This window comes from Podarcis tiliguerta (assembly GCF_965153285.1).
Source record: "Podarcis tiliguerta genome assembly, chromosome: 13".
Classification (NCBI taxonomy): domain Eukaryota; kingdom Metazoa; phylum Chordata; class Lepidosauria; order Squamata; family Lacertidae; genus Podarcis; species Podarcis tiliguerta.
The window spans coordinates 17,853,273-17,876,929 of record NC_139546.1 but is presented as its reverse complement, the minus strand read 5'-3'; the positions used below and the strand labels follow the sequence as shown (position 1 = coordinate 17,876,929).

The following is a 23,657-nucleotide window of genomic DNA, read 5'->3' as shown; positions in this document are numbered from 1 at the left end:
AGGTCAGGAACCATCTGTTCCACAGGTTAGGTTTATGGAATGCTGTTCTGTATGATGGGATCTGGTCAAAGGATCTACCTTGACACACAGGGATGGACTTAAAACTTATCTTAGGATCCTTTCCAGCCACATCATTGTAAAGACACTAATGTGAACAATGTTTCAAAGGCTGGAAACTGAGGTGTAACGGTGGCTTCAGATCAGTATCTAAAGGACGGAGTCATAGAGCCAACAGGCAGCTCAGGGCAGGATACTGCCATCTCTTGGCCTGTTTTACATGGTTTCCCACAAATGCACCTGTAAAGCACTTTGTTCACTTCCAATCAGATTATATCTGCTATATACACGCCTGCACACTTTTTCCTGCCTTCCCCACTACTCAGCCTTAGAGATGGAACATTTCACAGGGAAGAGCCAGGCTACGTATTTCAGAGTACATAGTCGAACCTTTTGCATCCTTGTGTGTGTGTCTGCTCTGGTCCATGGGGTCACGAAGAGTCGGACACGACTGAACGACTAAACAACAACGTGTGTGTGTGTGTGTGTGTGTGTGTGTGTGTCTGTCTATGTCTAGGCAGGCAGGCAGGCAGACAGACTTCTGCAAAAGGCCAGGTTTAATTAACATTTCAGTTTCATTTCTTCCTTCCTCCCACAACTGTCAGCTGATGACTGGCTACTTTCCTTCTTCCTAGATCACACTTACCCCTCCGCCAGATGGGGCGTTACGCTGTATTGAGACAGGTGCTGCTGGTTCCTTGTAGCTGTAAGACTGAGAGGCTGGTTGTGCTGGTGGCTGGTGGTGGTAAACTGTGGGACACAAAGATTACTGTTAATTGTCTATTGATCAGATTGAAACTGCAGAACCTGCCTCAGGAATGCAGAATTTTTGCAGGTGAGTAAATCTGCAATGAGTAAATGTTGCAGGTAGAAATATTTGACAGCCACTGTCCAGACATAAATCTGGTACAACATAAGAGCTCCGCCCGCCCCCATGCCTTTACTAGGTTTGGTGAAAAAAACTAGTTGGGTTCCTTTTCACTCAAGAACTTTCTGCACCTTGTTTGGAAGTGACTGCAGTTTGGCATCTCCTTGTTGCAGAAATCACTGTTTTATCTTTGCAAAGCACACAAGGTTGCTCCTTTTTTAGTTTACCTTTGGAACATGGAACTCTGTATTTTGCTGCTAAGGTCCAGAAAATGTTCAGGTAGCTATCTTAGTCTGCCTGTTCCTTGAACAAAATGCTATCAAATTCAATCCAGTTATTCTCTAACAAACCTTGAATGCATTTTAATAAATACTAAATTCTAACAGCTCATAAAACATGCTGTTAAATGCATAATCATAAAATAGCCTAACTATTTTATACCCTTTGTATAAATAAAGGAAAGGAGACCAGACAATTTTCACTTGTAATTTGTTACTTTCAGCACTTCCACATTCTTCTGTAGTCTCTTGAATTAATAGTTTCTCCTAATACTTTCCCACACATCTGCAGATACACCGAACCCAGAGCTCTCACACAATACTGACAGACCTAGTCTAAAGTGGTTTCCTTCATTTCAGACTCTCAGCCCTCACTCTGTCAGCTGTCCACATTTGGCTAGGACTACAATTCACAGATGCATAGTACATTTGAAGAAGCTGCAGATGGATAGCTGCAATACCCGACATGACTTGGAATATTCTCTTTCCGCTAATGTCTGCCTTACCTTTCAGTCTACTTTGACTCTACCTTCAGCTTAAGCCCCACCCTCCATCTCCTTAACTGCCATGAAATTTTCCTGATCAGAAAAGCAATTCAATCATTCTAATAGGTCCTTACAAAGGGACTACCTTATCATCAAACAGTGAACAGAGTCAAACTGTTGGATTTCCCTCCCTTTTTTGGGGTGGTGGGGTTGCTAAATGCCACAGGAAGACCCATTCAAGTATGCAGGGTTGATTGCTGGTATTCTCCCCACCCCTTTTCTCCAGCACAACTTATTACCAGGGGTACTTGGTTGGACATGATGAGGTTGCTGGTGTGGTGGTGGCTGCTGCTCCACTGGCCTCCTGTAGTTGGCGCCCTCCTGGGAGTTCTGGCGTTCCGATTCGCCTCCCTCTCCACCAGGTGCACCCATCCTGCTCTTCTCAAACTCTTCATGGTACTTTATCTGCAGAGGAAGGGGAAGAAAATATTAGAGGAGCACCAATAACACACATAGTGACAAAGTTTTCGTGTTGTTTAATATATTCCCCACACAATCGGAAGGTGCCTTACAATGCAAGGCTTCTCCCCCCCTCCCCCCCAGTCTCCACTGCTTTCAGCCCTCTCTCTAGTATTCCAGATAAAACTCAGTGGTTGTGAATGGTAAACTGGCAGCTGTAAGTGAATGAATTGATAATCCCAAGGGTGGAAGGCTCAGTAATATAGTCCTATCATTCTCTCTTCAGAAACGCCCCCTTCAACTTCCCTCCCCATCTGAGAAGTCACTGCAGCACTGCATATAAGCCAGAAGGTGGCAGTGGACAACTAGTACTTCACTTACTGTGAACTGTTACCTCCCCCTTCTCCTGTGGCTGGAGAGTACAAGCAAAGGAATGGCTTGGCACATACCGCCAAGCTCAGTGCTAGGCTCTCCCTCCAGACATTTCAGCTGCCTTTTTATTCCGTAGATGTAAGGCAGAAATTCTACAGTCAGGAATACCAAAGCATCACTACTGTTGGTTACTTGCTCCTGCACCTTAGCTGCTTTTGATGTACAGACATTAAACATCTGCTACCTGAAGATGCAGAGCCAGGGCCAGCATCAACATCTTTGGGCAATGTCCAGGGCCTGCTACCCACGCCTGCCCCTGGCCCTCCATTTAATTTTACAGGCGTAGCACTTCAAACAGCACTATAGTGTCTAGCCACCATTTACATTTTCCCCAATGTAGTGTCACCTTACAGCAGTCCTGGGGACCCATTTTTGGCTGGTGGGTCAGATCTTTATCTCCCCACTGCCCTCCTGACAACCACCTGATGTCATAGTGACATCAGGCAACGCTGTACTTTGAAGCCCCGACAGTCATGACTTCAAAATGCGGCATCGGGCTGGTTTGAAAGGTCTTTTGCAAACAGCCCAGCACTGCTCTTAAATGTCTGAAGACCAGAGGTTTAAAAGAGCAACACAGGACAGTCTGAAAAGGCCTTTCAAGCGACCCCGTCATGAGCTTTGGGTACAATGCACCTAACTCCAGCAGGGGAATAGTGGCACACAGCCAAAATGCTGAGCAAGCTTTAACCCAGGGGTCAGCAACCTTTTTCAGCCGTGGGCCGGTCCACCGTCCCTCAGACCATGTGGTGGGCTGGACTATATTTGGGGGGGGGGGAATTAATTCCTATGCCCCACAAATGACCCAGAGATGCATTTTAAATAAAAGCACACATTCTACTCATGTAAAAACAGGCTGGTTCCTGGACCGTCCGCGGGCTGGACTGAAAAGGTGACTGGGCCGCATCCGGCCCATGGGCCTTGGGTTGCCTACCCCTGCTTTAACCCCTGCTCATCAGCTTATAAATTGAAGTTAAATCTTGATGCTTTAGCTGTGCATTACTGTTCCCACCAAGGGAACTGGTGTACACAGTGAATTCAGAATAAAATCCTGTGCCCCCCCCCCCCAATGATATCATCTGGATTGAGTGACGTCAGCTGGTGGCAGATGGGCATTTTTAAAAAATGGCTTTGTGGGCCATGTCTGACAGCTTAAAGAGTCAGAAGTTCCTCACCCCTAGAGTCTAGGGCACTGTGGGATATTAAAACAGGTACCGTATTGGCCTGAATATAAGCCACACTTTTTTCCAATTTCAGACCCTGAAAAGTTAAAGTGTGGCTTATATTTGCGACTTGTTACCATATGCTGCTGAAAGCGGCTAGGGAGTGTGTGCACTCCCTATCTGCTTGGTGGAGGGGGAAGCGGTGCCCACCTCCTAGCTGCTTGGCGGTGGGGAGGGGGGAAGCGTGCGCAGGCCAACCAGCTAGGGAGCATGCACACCGCCAAGCAGCCGGCGCTCAACTCCAAGCTCACTCCACACCCGCCTCCCGGCACTACCACCCTGAACAGGGGCAGCTGGCACCAGCTTGGAGAGTGGGACGCTGAGCAGCGGCACCAGCTTGATGGCTGCACCTGCAAATAAGCCTTGAATTTTAAGGGTGTGGTTTATATGTGGGTGCGGCTTATATTCAGGCCAATACAGTAAACCCAGCCATCTAGTGTAACTTGCAGCATGGCTACCACCACCACCAGGCAAGCCTGCCAGAGCCTACTGACAAAGCAAGGGGCAATACCAGAGCACATGTTGCCCACTCAAAATCTGAGGCACTCTGTCCAACATAAAATCACATAAAATCAAAACTTTTTTAATAATTAAGGTCAGTCCCCAATTTCTAAAGTGAGAAAAGTTGGGCCCTAAACCAGTGAGAAACTTGAGTTTTCTACTTGGGAAGAAGCCGTTCTGAGTGTTTTTATTTAAATATTTAAAAAATGCAGCAAGGTGGTAGACAGCATATAAAATTACAGTAACATTGATAAAGCATTAAAAAAAACTGGTTGGGAAAAAGAAATTAATGTTTCAAAGGCCTGTCTGAATAACAGAGTTTTCAATAGATGTTTAAAAGTCAAAGCACCTCTCTACCAACCCTCTACTTCAGACATGGGGAACTTTTGTGGCCTGGTGGACCAGATCGTTTCCTCTCCCCCAACCCGCAAACTTTGACAGGTGGGTGTCAATGCTGATGGGGGGGGGGGGAGGATATTTCCCTTCAGGAAATATGCTGCTGAAGCAGCACCCAGCATGATCACTCAATGATGTCAGCTGATTGACATGTGGGCATGCCTGGAGGGAAATGGCCTGTGTGCTGGAGGTCCCCCATCTTTGGTCTGCTGGCAAGGCCTGCTATAGCAAACGCCAACACAACCTCAGAGCAGCCCCGCATAAAACACAATACTCATTGATGAGGGTATGGTTCTCTGTGTATGTTTAAAGATATGCTCACTACAGTCTACGGCATGCCCACAGCCGTACAGGAAGCTAGCTATCATAAACGTTTGGGGAAAACCCTGCACTGCCAAAGAAAGGTTGCTATTGGTAACAGTCCTCTATCTCCAGTTGTGTTTAGCAAGGGCAAAGTCTGGCTGCAAATTCCCTACATGTGATCATATCTGCGGTCACAACTCTAACAACCCTAGGTATTCTTCCACCATTACATGTTATACCTCATCTTCCTCCATAGCAACACGGTACCTGAAGCGGCAAGAGTAAAGGAGGTGCAATAAGGGCACATTTTGTGCAGGGATAGATCTGAGCCTTTATTTGGGCGAGCATCCTCTGCTTGATTAGGGAGCATAAGGATCAAAACCTCATCCCATCATGTGATATATACTTTCCACACCTTTTGGGGTTCAGAGGTATTAGCCAGGCACCACTCACATATTATTAAAGATTATCTTTGCTACCATTATAGGAACATACACAGCCATACTTTAACTTCTCTTTATATAGCAGTGGCCAACTGCCTCCTTTAAAAAAACAACCAAAAACCCACCTAACAGGATGGAAAAAGCCTTTCCAAGGTATCTGGCTCTCTGAAGGATCATGCAAACCATGCAAAGTAGCTGGAATCTACAGAGACAGCCCCGCATGTGGTTTTGTTGCTTCCACGGGTTTCTCTAAGGAGTGTGCGCCAAACTGGGTTTTGCTATAAGCATCAGACAAGCCCTTTCCCAAGACACACATCCAATTGCAAACCTGGGAGGTTTGCAGCCAAGAGGGGACAGAACTGAGTCTGCAACCAAAGAGGAAAAAAGCAGAAAAGGGCAATTACTGTACTTAAAAGCTCAAAGTGTGTCTGGCAAAAGAGACTGTGGAGCAGAGGGCCTGGGAAGGGAATTCCTGTGGGATTAAACTCATCCTGCAGGGCTCCCCCCCCCCCCAAATTAACCCCCAGAGCGCCAGCTCACGCCAGATGGCCAAAGCAAATTATTAAGGCCAGATTAGTCAACAGACCTCAAAAAAAGTATTTTGCAGCTAGGATTAAACAGAAGAAATCACCACACACTAATTTTAACCATGGAAGTCTTGATATTTCACATTCTCCTTGCTTACTTTATGCCATTTGTCACTTCCTTGTTTTTGATCTTCAGAACTCTTCACCCTTACTGTATGTAAATTCCTTGTAGGGAGGACCCTGCTCCCATCGGTTTAGTCACCTAGTGCACTCTCACCCACCCAAATCAGTATGAAAAATGGTGCTCACAGCTTGGTACTGGGGAACATGGGTTCAACTCCAACCTTAAAATAATTACTGGGTGGCCTTCAGAAAATTGAATGCTTTGTCCACCATTACCCACTTAGTAAAATGGAAATAAAACCTCTTACTGGGCTTTGAGAATAATAAGTAACTACTACAGTCAGACCTCGAATCCCGGACGCCTCTGTTTTGGAACGTTTCAACTCCGAAAACCTGTAAGTAAATGCTCCAGTTTTCGAACGTTTTTCAGAAGCCAAACATCCGGTGCAGCTTCCGCTTGAGTGCAGGAAGCTCCTGCAGCCAAACCACACCTTGGTTGTCAAACATTTCGGAAGTCAAACGAGCTTCCAGGATGGATTAGGTTCGACAAGAGAGGTTTGACTGTATAAAGAGTCACAGGTGCCTGGTCACATTGTTAACTGGTGCATTCAGAAATTGGAACATTTTCTTCCACCCCATTTGGGAGCTCTGTGTAGTTAGGGTTACCATCTCCCACCAACCTCAAAACTGTTGTGTGGTAGGAGTTGTAGACCACACCATGTACTAAAAACTATATAAATTATCCATGGAAGATGATAAGACTATTTTTGCTGTTTTCCTGAAAGAGGAAATCAAACTGGTCACCTCTTCCCACTGGCTCTCTACAAGGCGTCAGGCTGTCTCTGTCCCATTCCATCACAGCTTCCAGCAAGAGCAGGTGCTGGGAAGGCTGGGCCCATGTGTCCTTCCAAGGAATACATAACGGAAGAAAGCTAGCAGCTGGTTCGAATCCTCCAGTGCCTGGGCTGCTGAAGCCCTCTGTGTGCAGCTGGGGGTGGAACAGAGGTCAAGAGGGAAAACGGCCAAAGATGACAATACGTAGGCAGGCTCAGAGTGGGAGGGAGAAATGTGCCTGCATTGGCTCATAGGAGCCAACTCCAGGGAGCCGTGGGTGCCTGGATACCCACAATAATATAACTGTGGGGGCCAGGTACCCACAAAGTCAATGAGAAAAGCCAGCAGGCAGCTGCGTTGCAGTGGCAGGCACCCACAATCCTGAGCGTGAGAAGGCACCCCTGCATTGGCTAGAGACACAATACAGCAGGGTTAAGCCACAGCTACTCAGTTTGCTTACGGGAGAATTTGGATCCCTGTAGTCCGATTTTTCAGCTACATATCCTGTTATGGAACAGTCACAAGATGTTTAGTTCAAGGTCTCATGGACGGTGTTTTTTCTGAGAAGCAGGTCAAGTTCTGCTACTGTTTCCTCATTTTGCAAATCACTCATAGCAAAGGGGAGGAGAAGTGAGAGCTCAAACAGTAAAAATGTTCCAGGCTATGCTGTTGGTTCACAGCAAGGTTCAGCCCTCAGGAGGGAGGTGGGGAAACATTTCAAGCCCTTCTGGCCAAAAACCCCCTGGAGGCTGGTAAATAATTTACAGGCAAATGCAAGGGAAAGAGGTCTGGGAGACATTAGGGCTATTCAGAGAATGGTACCTGACTCAGAAAAAGTACTTCATTTCTTCTCATGGGTAGAACTGACTGCCTCCAAGATTCCTATCATTTGTATACTACAAGTTCAAATTCTACTCTGCCTGCAGGAAAAGAAAGTAGTCAAGATCCAAAAATTAGTTTATATTTCTTGCCAGATATTTTCTTTCTATGCCTTGGTGAAATTGTTTACTACGTTGTATGTGGGAGGAAACAGTTATGTAACCCAGTTCTTCAGCAACACTGGACATTTAGTAACCTGAGTCCACAGTTCCTGCTTAAACCCACCCACTTCCTATTCCTTTGTTTCAAAGAAAAATTCAATGTAGTGAGCGATCACCAGCGTGGGTATTTTATTTTTCCTTAGGAAAAACCAACACATGCTGTTAACAATTAAGACTTTTTGCATAAAGTGGTCTTCTTTTATCAAGTTCTGAGAAAGCACCAAGCTTTTCTAGAATATAAATTAAGATGCTGAATGGTCTTAAGAAATATTGTTGAAATAGTGTATATACTTCCTGTTTTTATATTATATTCCAACATGATAAAGCTCAAGTATTTTTATACTATTTGCAATAAAGAGAGAGAGAGAGAAAAGACACTGTGTAACACACAAACTCACTGTCAGCATTTGAAACTTTTGATAATACCTTTAACTGTATTGTTTTCTGTGCTGTACAGAACAAGTAAGGCTAAGGCTGCGAGAAATATTCTGCAACACTGCCCAGTTTCAAAACAACTATAGAATTTGGGAGGTTTGCAGCAGGGATTTTGAAAGCGAAAACTGTGCTGCAGTAGTACCTGCCAAGGGGAAAACCAAAACTGAACAGTATAAAATATGCAGACAGAAAAGAGAATATGCAGGGTGGCTTACGTTACTGATCTGATCCTGGGTTTTCTTGATTCGCTGCAATTCCGGGGTGTCAGCCACCACGCTGAAGCCCTTCCCTTTATTCTTTTCGAACTCCTCCTTGTAGCGGACCTGTGTATGTGAATAAGGAAGCATATATATGTATTACAGTACTCTCCTACTATCAGCAATTTCTTCAAAAAATACAATCCCTGACTTGCAGGGGCAGCAAGTGGGACACCTCCATGGCAAGAAAACCTAACAGGCAGCCAAAACTCAGGGTTTCAAGACCTTGCAGGGTTTTGTCTCTGAAAGTTTAGCATAGAGGAAGGGTCGAGTTAATCCATCTCACAGTGCATTTTTTTAGGTGTTCAGAAAACTTCCTAAAGGCAGTACAACAGAAGGGAAGCTTGGACGTGAAGAGGGAAGGATGACTGCCACCACAGCTGCACTGCTCCCAAGGTGCACTGAGCACCTCAGAACCACAACGCAACTGTGGGAAGAATTCCCCATCTTCACTCTTTAAAGAACTGAGACTCTCAACATAGACAAAGGAAGGAAATAACAGGTTGTCCAGCAAGGCATTGGAATTTGTAGACTACTGCCCCCCCCCCCCCAGTCTAAACATACCTATAGGCTCAGGTCATTAAGTAGATATACATTTACCACCTACCTCCAAACGATTTGGCAATATGAGCACAACAAATTCTGTTCTGTGCTTCTCGAATATGTCAACATCACAGTTCAACTATCCTGTGAGTCTCTAATACAGACATCTGGTACAATGGTGTTCTGTATCATCTTCCAATGCCATCAAGAGTGATAGAAATTTACAGCTATCAGGACATCAGGCCCCCCAAAACTGTCTAATATGTGCTTTGGCTATCTAAAAATAGACATGCAAAGGCAAATGCAGAGGGTATTTTATCCAGGAAGCTTCTTCGTGGTTTAAACCTCCCTAAAAAACAGCATTTCATGAACTCTAATCTCAAGCTACCCAACAGGAGTGCAGAGACTCAGATCAAGTTCCAGTATGGAGACATCTGGAAAGTTTTCTCCCCTTTAGGTTTGCTTGAAATAATAGTTGTTGATACCCTGGGCTCACACAGAACACTTCTCAAAACGTTTGCAACTCACAAATGCTGATCAAAGATTGCTGGGAGGTTCAATTTGAACCATATGATCATATGAAACAGGTTTTATGGGAAAACCATAGGCACGTAAGAAGAGCCTGCTGGATCAGGCCAATGGCTCATCTAGACCAGGATCCTGCTCTCACAGTGGCCAACAAGAAGGATTTGAGCACAAGAGCATTCTCTCCTCCTGTGGTTTCCAGCAACTGGTATTCAGAAACATTGCAGCCTCAAACTATGGTGGCAGAGCATAGCCATTGTGGCTAGTGACCATTCATAGCCCTCTCCTCAATGAATTGGTCCCATCTTCTTTTAAAACTATCCAAGGTGGTGGCCATTGCCGCCTCCTGTGGCAACAAGTACCATAGTGGAGGCAATCTGGATACAAAAACCCCCCAAGCAAAAACAAATATTTTGTTTCAAAGCAGCTGACGGGCCTATGTGATATATTTTAAATAAAATTCCTCCTCATTTCTACCCACTAACCGATCAAACAATCGATTGTCTTAACATAAGTCTGAATAATGCCTACAGATAGACTGCTCCACATATATGTAAGATAATGAAGTTTTAAAACTCTCTTCACTTAAAATATTTCTTAACCGGGCCAGAATGTTATATATGCATGTGTCACAGTGGCTGCCATGTTGGCCCCACAACAGACAAGAGTTACAAAATAATTAGAATGAATTTTATGGACTCAATTTTGTCCATCCCCTAAGTTTGATTTTCTTGAATGCTTCTGCCTGATGACACTTCCCGTGAAACTCAAAAATAAAGATACAATATAATTCTTTACCCAATGACTCAACTCTGTCCTCCAAGCAAGGACAAAAACCCTAAAATCATCTGCTTGGTGGATGCGAACAGCTTCACTGGCAGTCCCAATGGGAGCCAGAATGGAAAAGAAGAGAGGGAGCCTTGTTCTCATAGGCTGTGGAGAGACAGCCACAGCTGCAAGCAGCTTCCTAGATCTCAAATGGTTGAGAAACTTCAAATAAATAGAGCATGCCAACACAGAAGAGTAGTGTGGGGTTAAGAGGGACAGAGACATAAATGACTGCAATTTTAGCAAGCCATGAGGGATCATTCTCAGGGGTGTGCCAAGTCGTGCATAGCCTAGCAGCAATGTAAGAGCTGCTTCAGGAGAACTACTTGCCAGTGCAAGAAGTCTAAAAAAAACACTTGTTTGTTTGTACCAAGTGTTAAAAATTCTGTAGGTGATGGCTGCCACATTGGTCCCAAAGGCAGGCTATGTGGTGTAGGCAAAATGAAAATATGATGCCTTAGGTTGGTACAATATACAAAGTTTTGACAATACACGTAAGGAGCCAATATATGTAGAGCATGCTGCCTTACAAGTATATTTGCACAGTGCGAACATCATACCACGATCAGTTATGCACTGGTGCAGTAGCCAACTGCTCTGTAGAATTCTGAAATTTGGCTCCTTTGAATTCTGCCTGCGGCCGAGCTTTTTTGGGGAAAAAACCTTACAGGGTTGCTTACTGCTACACTGACCCATGTTAGTCCAAAGTTACCAAGATAACTATTTCCAAACATCAGAAGACTTCCAGCTGCCACTTGGACTCAACCTCACCTGGGTTAACAGAGAAGACAGTTATCTAAGCATAACAATCCAACATTCCAGTATGATGTAAAACAATTGCCAACTTCTCTTCTGCAAGGTGACCTGACTCTCACCTGCTAGGGCTGGGCAATATCTGCTTTTCAACATCGTGATGTATCACCAGCGAAACATTGTGATACACTGTCGTGATATATCTGAAAATTAGGAGGAAGGAGGACTGCAAAGTGGTTTGAACTGGCTTGGTAGCCAGCCCACTAACCGCTTCTGCCGCTTGGTGAATGTATTGGTAAAAAAGTAAAGGTAAAGGTACCCCTGCACGTACGGGCCAGTCGTGTCCGACTCTAGGGTTGTGTGCCCATCTCACTTAAGAGGCCGGGGGCCAGCGCTGTCCGGAGACACTTGGCCAGCGTGACGAAGCTGCTCTGGTGAGCCAGCACCAGCGCAGCACACGGAAACGCCGTTTACCTTCCCGCTATAAAGCGGTACCTATTTATCTACTTGTACTTAGGGGTGTTTTTGAACTGCTAGGTGGGCAGGAGCTGGGACCGAAAGACGGGAGCTCACCCCGCCGCGGGGATTCGAACCGCCGACCATACGATCGGCAAGTCCTAGGCACTGAGGTTTTACCCACAGCACCATCCGTGTCCCCCGAATGTATTGGTAGGTATTGCTTAAGAATTCCATCCCACTATTTTATTCCATTAACGTCTATTTTCACCGTGAAGGGCCGGGGATGGAAGCAAAGAATTTCCCCTTATCTTGACCTTGCACCTCCTTCATCAAATTAAAGCTCAGGCACAAACTCACTGACATAAGGCAAATAATACAATGAGTTCCTGACTCTATCTGTAAAATCAGAAATCAAATCTCCCAGAGTTGTGAGAATTAGAGAAAGGATTAAAATGTACCTTGTAAAAGGGCTACTGTATCAATTATAACTGAGAATTCAACAGAGAAGTGTGATCCCTGCTGAAGTTTTGCAGACTGTGCGCAAAGGGAGACATTTCTTTTGCACACCAGAGAGTGAAGCAACAGAGTGCTACATGCAGAGGAAGTGCTCAGACAAGGCAGGCTTTCAGTTTTTTCTGTCCTTTTATGGGCACTCAGCTGGAATCAACTCAGTTCTGATGCTTACGGAAGGCCAGACATGAGTGAGTCAGGCAAACTGGTTAGCTTTTTCCCATGTCCTGCTCAATGCTGGGCTATTATGAGTTGCTAAAAAGGACTGTGAGGGTGGAAGACAACAAGAAAGCGGGAACACAATGGGGCAGCCAGAAGAAGAAGTCTAGAAGTCATCAACCAGTCTCAGTAAAGAAGCGATTCTATTCACCAGATCAAAAAGTATGCATTTTCCGCCCAGTTAGTCACACCAGTTAAAGAGCTATGGAAGTTTAACCAAGCCATGCCTACAGTTCCCTTGCCCCAGAACAGTTCTAAAATTAACCCCAGTCAGCTCCAGAATAATTGGCCATCTTCAATTGTCTCCACTAGTTCATAACTGGGTACTGGACACAAATCACCATCTTGACAATCTCAACCTTCATTAAGAGCTTCTAGCTCTTAATTAAATAACATGCTTGAAATTTTGGGAAGTATCAGAAACTACCGTATTTTTCGCCCTATAGGACGCACTTTTTCCCCTCCAAAAATGAAGGGGAAATCTGGGTGCGTCCTATGGGGCAAATGCAGGCTTCGCGGACCTCTCCGCCAGCAGCGGGAGCGCTCCCGCTGCTGGCGGAGAGGTGCCTGCATGCTGAAGCCTGCGCACGCTGAGCTCAGCGCGTCCAGGCTTCGCGGACCTCTCCGCCAGCAGCGGGAGCGCTCCCGCTGCTGGCGGAGAGGTGCCTGCATGCTGAAGCCTGCGCGCGCTGAGCTCAGCGCGTCCAGGCTTCGCGGACCTCTCCGCTAGCAGCGGGAGCCAGCACTGGGCTCCCACGGCTTGCAGAGAGCTGCCTGTTTGGGGGCTGGGGTCGGGGGAAGCTCGGGCTTCCCCAACCCCGTGCCTGGGGGGGAAATAATTTTTTTCCTTTATTTCCCCCCAAAAAAACTAGGTGCGCCTTATGGGACGGTGCGTCCTATAGGGCGAAAAATACGGTAAGTTGGGTGGTCTGAAGATTTCCCTAGAACAAGCAGAATGAACCCTGCAAAATGAACACACATGTAAGTTTCCAAGGTTCACAAAGATTGTAGCCAGCATTTGAAATTCACCAGGTGCCAGGCACATTTTGCACCTGGCCACTTGCAACCATGTGAAGATGCCTGGGCGCCAGGATGGCACCTGATGTCTCCACTATCTGGAAGTGCAAGCCTGGGGATCCGTGGACCTTGACTGTTTTCACACAGTAGTTACACACCCTGTAGAATTCTATCCGTTACATTTTATCTGCACAATCACACTGAATTTCAGGAACCAAAAAGTCATGCAGTGGTACCTTAGGTTACAGACGCTTCAGGTTACAGACTCCGCTAACCCAGAAATAGTACCTTGGGTTAAGAACTTTGCTTCAGGATGAGAACAGAAATCACACAGCGGCAGCGGGAGGCCCCATTAGCTAAAGTGGTACCTCAGGTTAAGAACAGTTTCAGGTTAAGAACGGACCTCCAGAATGAATTAAGTTCTTAACCTGAGGTACCACTGTATTGAAAAATAGGACCTTCCAGCTGTTTGACCCAAAAATGACAACTAGGCATTCCGTTTTGGTGACTGTAACCCTGGTTTAAAGAGCCATTTGGCACTTAAATTGTGTAGCTGAATTTCTATCACTGGTTGTAGCCTCCAGCTTTCCCTGGTACAGATTTTTGTGTGTTTTTTAGTCGCGCAGAGTATACTGACAGGGCTGTTCCGATACTACACTGACAATATGCAAAAAGAAAAAAAGAGTTTAACAAGCAGTAAGCCATTCTGCTCTAAATAACACAATACAGGTTTATCTTTTCATAAAAAACCCAAAGTCTGTACTAAAGACTAGAAAAGTCAAAATATATTAATGGCTGCCTTCACCTGAACAAAGGCAAACTGCCTTAATTCTCTTACAGAGAATATCCCCTACTTCACATGCTCTCATTTTTACAGAAACATTTACCCCTCAAGAAGGATTGTACCCCATTAAGCAATTCTATCCCAAAGTTCTCATCTTCCAGGAAGGAACTGGCACTCTCTATGGTGGAGATGGGTACCATATGAAGGAGTGGACCTTATGCTCATTTCACAAGTACCAAAAGTTCATGGTTAAGACCTCACTTTTGGTGACACTGAAGGAAACATGCTAGTAACAAACCTGTGCAAATTTACTGCATGAAGAAAGCTGGTCAGGTACAATATGAAGCTGCCTCACACCTGCCATGGGAAAGTTTGGACAACCATCTTTCATGCATGATTAAAATAAGCCATCCAACATTTGAGCAGAAAGGACTCTTAAGTCCCAGGCGCTATCTTGCCTCAAAGTATTCCCCACTCCCCGCAAGGTACTATTTTCAACACATAAGAAAGCCAAGCCACAGGAAATAAGCCCTCTTATTTCATGGTCATATGTGGGCTGAAGGCGTTAAAATTAGTCCAACTGGTGGACTTGTTTACTCACACAGAAAGTAATTGTGTGCTTCTGACAAGCTATCGGAAGTAGCTACGCCTTCTTGGCTACTCAAAATAAATACACAGAACTCACAGAGGTGTGTGGGAGGGCCTTCAGTGTGGTTATTTCTGCCCTAGATGCCCTTGGGGGAGGTCTAGTAGGAGCTACCAGATGGACAAGTGGACAAAAAAGTCTAAACCCTCTGGCAAGAAATAAGCCACTTTTGCATCCAGCGGTTTCTAGAGTTCCTCTCACACAAAAAGCAAACCTAGAGCTATCTGCCTCAGCCAGCAAACTTACAACACAACACTATTTCACTTGTGGGGCAGCTCAGTCCTCCTCCTGACCTAACACTTCAGGGCTACCACCTCCCCTATGTCAACTCCAACTCATAGTGGTTTTGTGTTCCCCAACATGCTCACACATAACGTCATTAGAAAAAGAAAATGTGAAGAAGACAGGGTTTTACTACTACCTCTAGCAGCAAAATATATGGAACACAGAAAATGAAAAGGAATAAAAGGCTCAGAAGGCCTAATGTGTGCAAGGGCCATGTACTGAGGAACAGTAATATAAAACTAAAAATGTCAGAACAGTGCAGCCACATGTATGTGAATGTGTAGAAATAGCAATGACAAGCATTTATAACAGTGATGGCCAAACTTGGCCCTCCAGCTGTTTTGGGACTACAATTCCCATCATCCCTGACCACTGGTCCTGTTAGCTAGGGATGATGGGAGTTGTGGTCCCAAAACAGCTGGAGGGCCAAGTTTGGCCATCACTGATTTATAACATAGACATAACTATAATTTGCTACCTTCCACACATTCACATACCTGTGGTTTGTTAATTTTGGTTTTATTTTATATTTGTTAAACAGTGATCTTTAATTGTATATGAACTGAGTATATTGCCCCCAGATCCTGTTTGATAACATTGTATTTTGTAGAAGAAATAAAAAAGAAAAAGAAAAACAGTGAGTTCTACTATTCTTCAGTTAGAGAAGATATACGTGTTGGGGGGGGGGAGTAGGGAAGAAGAGTATGAGTGATCCTTTTCAATCCAATGCTATGTGCTCTGCTGAAATGTTTTAACAACCTTCACACTGCTGTCCAAAAGGGGGGAAAATCTAAAACTTCCCATGAATTTTCTAACAGTTGAGTTGCTTTTAGATAAGAGATTGCAACACTAAGAGCAGGCACCACAGCAGATTCAAGTACTGAGTCACTCCTCACTAGGCCTTGGGCTCTGGGCATCCGGGACAAAAACTTCTGGGTCACTTTGTTAGGCTATACAAAGCTCTCCTCTAAGAGAACATCTTGGCACTTAGCTGTGCATCCTTCATTCCCTGAAGCCACTACAATTGGGTACAGATGATGAAATCAAAACCTAGCCTCCCCAGGTGGCAGATTAAAACAGAAAGGGGCCACATCAGACTTCCTAGAGAAAAACAGCACTCCCATCTAGATGAGGCTACAAATTCAGAGAGCAGTTAACTGGCAACATGCAATCAAGCTGGCAGCCTCCTCGTCTCTCACATGGCATGAAGAGGAGAAAAAGAACCATTCCTTGATGGCCTCCCTCTCACAAGCTGCCTTGCAAAAAACTACACTGGCTTGTCTTCTAAAGTGCATTCCCCTGATCTCCTGACCTGAACCCCCTGATCTAATTATTTTAATTGCTATTTTAACAGGTTTTATTGTGCATTTTATTATGAATGCTCTTTTTTTAAAAAAATAATTTTTATTAAGTTTCCATTTACCAAATTAAACATATCATACCAATTAGTCCAAATTGTATCAATACACATCATAAAGTCCAAATGTTTTCCAAATTAAATTTTTTTGTGGGGGTACCATGCTTCGCGATCGTCAGGAGTCCAATCATCCGTATTTCTGCTGCTTTCCTGTTTACAATGATGTTTTCAGTCCCATCTTCTCTTTGTCGTTACTCATTTTCCTTTTCAGTCACCTCTGAGTTCTCTCCACAAGTGGATTGAAAGAAACAGTCTTATTTATATCTCTGTGTGGGCTTATTATGAAGGTTTTCAATGTTTTAATAAAATGGTTTTATTGCATATTTTGATTGTGTGCTGATATATTTTTATAACTGCTTAGAAACCATTTTAGCAAGTAAGTGGTATAAGAAACAACAACACTCCCACCTTAGAAATCAGATTACCTGCCTCAGTACAAAAATGTTGCCTCAGCAAAGAGGATTTCTAGCTAGAGGAACCCAGGGCAAGACCATTCCAAAAAGTACAGCTGCACAAAAAGTAACACCTCAAGAACTTCAGCATTAAAACACGTACAAACTGCTGAAAGACCTCCTGATTGCAATCCACAATCAATAGCATTTAGGTAGAATGTCTGCTACCTCTGCTAAACATGGCACTGTGTGACCCTCTTTCAGATGACTTTGAGATCAAGGTTAAGGTAAGAAAAACGGCAATTCTGGGGAAAGAAATCCAGTCAGGGATTGAAAATGACAAGGGAGAGATTAAGCAGCTGGAAAAAACCAACCTACCTAAGCCATTGTGGAACCCTATTTATTTAACTTAGCCTAATAAAGGGTCTGCCATCCTTTCTGAAGGAGTAGACATGTTATGAATTTTGAGACGGTGCTGTGGGCAGTGGTCACAAAATGCCTGCCATGGGGATGTGGCATAACACAACTTAAGAGCAAAAGTCATAGGTGCTTGATTACTCCACTGCCCCCAGAAAATATCATGATTGCTGTGGGAAGTCACCTATGTCCTGTTGGTCCTGACTGTGGGGATCATACATTACACAGATACACACAGTTGCCATCTAACAGGGAGCTTTCTTTAGTACAGTTGTACCTTGGAAGGCGAATGGAATCCATTCCGGAAGTCCGTTTGGCTTCCAAAATGTTTGGAAACCAAAGTGCAGCTTCTGATCGGCTGCAGGAAGCTCCTGCAGCCAATCAGAAGCCGCAGAAGCCCCGCTGGATGTTTGGGTTCCAAAGAATGTTTGCAAACCGCAACACCTACTTCCTGGTTTGCGGCATTTGGGAGCCGAAACATCCGAGTACCAAGGCATTCAGGATCCAAGGTACGACTGTACAGTCAAACCTTGCTTGTCAAACCGTTCTGGAAACCTGTTCGGCTTCTGAAATGCCCAACAACTGAGGCATGGCTTTCAATTGGTTGCAAGAGCTTCCTGTACTGAAGTGGAAGCTGCGTCAGACGTTTGGCTTCCAAAAAATGCTCGAAAACCAGAGCATTTACAGTGGTACCTCGGGTTAAGAACTTACTTCATTCTGGAGGTCTGTTCTTAACCTGAAGCACCACTTTAGCTAATGAGGCCTCCTGATGCCACTGCACGATTTCTGTTCTCACCCTGAAGCAAATTTCTTAACCTGAGGTAATATTTCTGGGTTAGCGGAGTCTGTAACCTGCGGAGTCAGTAACCTGAAGCGTCTGTAACCCGAGGTACTACTGTACTTCCAGGTTCGGGAGCTGAAACATTCCAAAACGGAGCTGTTCGGGAACCGAGGTTTGACTGTACCAGGATACATGTTGACCACACCACACACATGTATTTCTCTCTCATACATTAATGTACTTCACATATGCACCTCTCCCTCTCTCTTCCAAGTGCCTCTCTCCCCCTCACAGACCACATATACGGTATACCGCCTTCTCAGTTACTCATACAAACCACACAAGCCACACGAATCTCTTTCTTTGTCCATCTTTCTTAATCACACACCGTGCACCTCCTCTGAAAGGCCTCTTTACCAGTGAAGAAGTGCCTGCCATTTCAACCACCCCCCTCCAAAGCTATTCACATGACAACTGGTTGGCAATCACTGCCCGAATTGGGTTGACTGAACCCTAAGTTAGAGTAGCATACGAATTCCCAAAAACTGAGGAATCTAGACCAAAAAAATAGCATTAAAACAATTACAAAGAAGGACAAGATGTATTTGTGTGCAGGTATATCAAGAGAATCTACAATCTCATACCATCATATCTAAGCATCACATTAAAAGCTTCAACACAACATGTTTCCCCCCTCCTCAAGCTATCCAATGTTTCTTGTGGCTCATAACAATTCCTAGTCAAGTAGGGCATAGGACAGGATAAATTATCACACCCCTCAGAGGGAGAGATACCAATAATAAACTGTCACTATTAATATTTAAAGCACCAAGCAGCATCCTCTAGTTGGACATTCCAGGATAACTGCTTTTCTTTTAGGCGGTTCTTGTCACCCACTCACAGGGAAGAAATGTCTCCCTCCTCTACCAAGTAGGTACTCTATGCACCCTGCCCACTCCTCCTCAACTAAAGGTCACTAAGCATACTATGCACCAGGGAACTGGACTCACTATCTAGACAATTAGTTGACTGCCACCGACAGCAAGCACTGCTTTGTCATTTTCAGGAGTGGCTGAGATTCAAAGTATGCCTACAAATGGACACTTTGCTCTGCAGATTTACAAAGATGGCTTCAAAACTGATCCACAGAGAAAACTGTTTGCAGGCATGGCTTGAATTCAAACTGTATCTGCAAATGGGGCCCACTGACCAGTTGACCAATCAGGGTTTTCTGCTTTGCCAAGGAACCATCGGAAACAAAGTATGCTCTTGATAGTTCCTTTGCAGCTGCATACTTACTTGCCCCACACATGACATCACATATAACATCAGGTACGTGCAGTTTGGGGGAAGCAGCTTCATGGGCCAAATTAGCACTAATTAGGTCCATGAGCTAAAGGTTCCTCACTGATGTTATACACAATGTACAACATCCCAGATTCTATTCTTGCTCTGGTAACCTTCTCTCGCATTTCTAGCAGGCAAAGAGCTTTCCAGTCATTTGCCCAGCCTTCCAACAAACCTGTGCAGCAGATTATTTGTCTACCCACTTACAGCGAAGAAACAGGCTAAAGGATGAATGCATCCTGAGGTGCCATTATGATCAAGATAGAGTGTGCTATGTGAAAACTAATTTGTGTCCTGTAGTCCTCAGAGTTGACTATGGCAGCCAGTACTTTGTTCAGGGTATGAAACTCATTGATCTCATCCCCCAATGCCACTTAATTTCTGGCCATACTGCTCCGCCTTCATTTTATCCCCATCTTGACTATAATATTCTAGAGTGCTTGGCTTGTGTGCTACACCACAACTTATTTGCTCACCTAATTACTGCACACTTGCAGCCTGCACTTTACACTTTGAGCAGTTTTATTGGGTACATTTTAATCTGCAACTCCTTCCATTTCTCCAGATTCCTCAGCTGCTGCTGCTTCTTTCTTTTTTTTGTTGGTGCTTCAAATTCTTGTCCATCAATTATTGGATCATAAATATCATCTGTTTGTAGGGGGGATGCTTGTCAGAGCTTGTTAATTTCATTTCAGCTTTGATAATTTCATTTCCTCAGGCAATATTTTAGTAGTTTTCCTTTCTGACAGCTAAGGAGAGAGTTCTATTTTTAAAAGAGGTTGAATATACACACATCCTCTTTGGGTGCTGTTTTCAGAAGATCACTGAGGAAAATACTGTAACTGAGAGAATATAGCAGTACAGTAAGCAACATGTGAAGAAACTTTAATAGCCTTACTTGACTCTGAAGCTCGCTCTGCTGTTTAAGGCGCAGGTTTTCTGGAGTGTCTGCCACCATAGTGAAGGACTGCTTTGGGTAGTGTCTGCAAAGAGGAAAAAAAAATAGGCTGTGTTAAAAAGGAATCATTCTTAATCTGGTTTGGCCAGATTAGATGAAACCAACACCAGCACAGTCTCTATACATATCAGCTGCCCTCCAGTTTGTGCCACTATGATCTTGCTCCTAAACAGACCAATTGTGGATTTTACTCAGCTGTTCAAGGTACCTCTGTCCACCTAAGATTGTGGAAGATTGATAGGAATAATGCAAAAACCTAAAGGAAAATTTTGACGTAGCGTCTGTGACATCACTGAATTGGCTCAGCTACAGTGTACCAAAATCCAGGGAGTAGGGAAGGAAGTAAGAGCAGATAAATTGTATTCCTGCACAGATACCTTGTGAAAACTATACCCTTAGTTGGCAAGTTTTGTACTTCTGCCTCTCCCCACAATTTAGCTCATTTAAATATATCCAAATTTAGATGCAATTATCCATTGCCTACCTTAAGAGGCAAGTGTAAAAGCAGCTGGGGGCGACTGAGACAAATCAGGCCAGTCAAAATCTGTCAAACAACCTGCAATGCTTCCCTAATCCCTGCTGTTTGGTAGCTAAGTTAAGCATTGGTCCATTAATTCAGAGGGGACTCTATGTGCAAAACCACTGAAGATGTGCATAAGGCTAACCTAGTACAGTATCATGAATTTAGCTTCCATGAGCATAAAACTATCATGTGATTCTTCCTCCAGAAGAGCCAACAAATCAGAGAGCTCAACAGGGGACCTGTTTCACATATATCTAAGGTGCTTGGCAAATAAGGGATACATTTCAAACTTTAATCCATAAATTTCGCTTTCATAGCATTTCCCTTCTGGAACAACTTTTTATTGGATTTTATTTAAAAGGATCATAGGAATGATAAATAATACAAATGAATAGACCAAGTCTTCTCATGTTATCTGTATATCACAAAAATGGCACAATAAATTTGCAGTAATATCTACAATGTATGGTTCATTATTAGTGGTCAATATATAGGTTCTTGGTTCATGAACTGATTAAACAAAATCAAAAGGGGAACAGGATACAACAGAGTTAACAGATAACATTCAACATTGCACAACTAAACACCTCATCAGGAGCCCTTGTGGTTGTGTTTTTCCTCTTATGTTACCAATGAAACAATATAAAGCATTGGTATTTTGATGAATGTGGGAAGGGGGTTCAAACAGAAGGTAATAATTTATGTTTAAGTTAAAATTTAGATAAACCAGACTAAGCCAAATGCTGATGGGTTGTTTATTTTCTGGAATACTGGGGTATGTTAAGAAATTACAGTGTAAAGCCATTTTTCTTGATCTGCCCACAAGTCAACCGTAGTTTATTTGTTAATCTTTCAAGGAGGGCTGTTTCCCAAACTGCTTTGTATCAACTGTCTATCATTGTGCCAGAAAGGTGTTTCCAGTGTCTGGTTATGTTGTGTCTCACTGCTTGTAGTAACTGGCATGTTAATTCTTTATTATTATGTAAATCCAGATTGTTATCTTGAAATATATTTAATAAAATTATTTCTGGTTTGACTTCTAATTGTTGTTTTCTTCTGGGGAACCTAGCTGTCTTATGCAGAACATTTAGCCATGATTGCAAAGTCAGCATCAGTCTGCTAAAAATTCAGAAAGTAGAAGGATGTTACATGTGGGTATACAGTGGTTGTTTCCGCATACTTAATGCCCCACAACCTTGACTTAAATGAGCACACAACCGAAAAAGAAAAAAAAAAAAAAAAGAATAGCGAGATCTTGCAACTGCAATAATTTGGGGAAATTAATGGTTGTTATTTGGCCTACATCTACATAGTTGGACAATTTTTGTGCCTTCATTGCACAAAAATAAAGGTTCTCCAACCTAGAGGGCATTGTGGCCAATCAAAACCACTTAGAAGAACATGCCTGCAGAAATGCAAAGTTATTTGGTGCAGAATCTTTAGCTCAGGGCTCATTTTCTTTGAAAGCAAATTTCTAGCCCTTATGTGTAAAGTTTGAAAATGCAGCCAGTGATTGGTGAATTTATGATCACATGAACACGATTCCAGTTGCTAAGGAGCGGAGGTTTTAGCACCCTTCTTTACAGCTAGCAAAATAAAACAAGCAAGGATCTACAAATATTCACAATTCTTTTGCACCACAACATTTGGGTTACCTTGATGCAAAATTCAGAGGCCTTTTAAAATGCAGTCTACATAGAACTGTTTGGCTCTGTGAATCTCATCTGTCCTTGGGCCACACCGATGAAACAGCCAATCACTTTCCCCATCCCCTTCATGAGCACTGCCAGTTTTGCTTTCTTGGCATATAAAGTTCCACTATATTCTTGTGATGAGAATTAGCCTCCGCTCATTGGATAACCTCCACTTTTAACACTCTGGATGAACCCAGTAGAAGTTAAATACTCCAGGAGCAGAGAGCCCCCTGCCCTTTCTGATTTCAAAGCACCCACTGGATTTTATTACATTCAAGTTTATGCACATGCAGACCTCTATATCACACCTTTGCAAAGCTGCAGAACATCACAGTATTATCCACCGATACCACACAAAGATAAGCCACTAGCCACAGCAAGGATGAAAAATAACCTGTGAGCACAATGTAGCAGAAAGGCAGGAAATTCAGGGTTAAAAATAGAACAGACTACTCAGAAAGACCAATTAAGAATGAGTATATGTTTAACTGTGCTTACAAAATAAGCAAGCAGCAAGCAACTGCATGCTCAGTACCAGCACTCCCCTCCCCACAAGTTGTGGTGTACAAAGTATACAATTCCACGCCATGCTGTTATTTCTGGGAAGGAGAGGGGAATGGCCCCCTCTTGTGCAATTTAAGGACATCAGCGGTAGATTGCACTGGGTGACATGACACAGAAGGGACCACTTAGCTAAGGGTATTACAGCCCACATATTAAAAAGTAAAGGAGGAAGAGAGAAATGAAGTGAAACTGTGGCAGCTAAATGCTATTCAATAAGATCTACGGAGAGGTCTAATCCTGAAGGGAGAAAATAGGAAGGGGAACAGAAAACCACCCTTTAAAAAAAAAGTGGAAAATGTGCCTTAATTTAAGGGCTGTCTGACAATGCACTATGATT

At 43.8% G+C, this 23,657-nt stretch overlaps 1 protein-coding gene across 1 annotated transcript in view; it reads right to left on the bottom strand.

Moving 5' to 3' along the window:
• The window catches only part of LASP1 (LIM and SH3 protein 1), a 53,309-nt gene that overhangs the window by 4,646 nt on the left and 25,006 nt on the right, over positions 1 to 23,657 (bottom strand). The window contains exons 3-6 of the mRNA XM_083408264.1: positions 20,480 to 20,564; positions 8,617 to 8,724; positions 1,988 to 2,153; positions 704 to 807 (exon numbers count right to left, since the gene is read on the bottom strand). Coding sequence (XP_083264390.1) covers positions 704 to 807; positions 1,988 to 2,153; positions 8,617 to 8,724; positions 20,480 to 20,564 — 463 coding nt within the window. The remainder of the gene's footprint in view (positions 1 to 703; positions 808 to 1,987; positions 2,154 to 8,616; positions 8,725 to 20,479; positions 20,565 to 23,657) is intronic.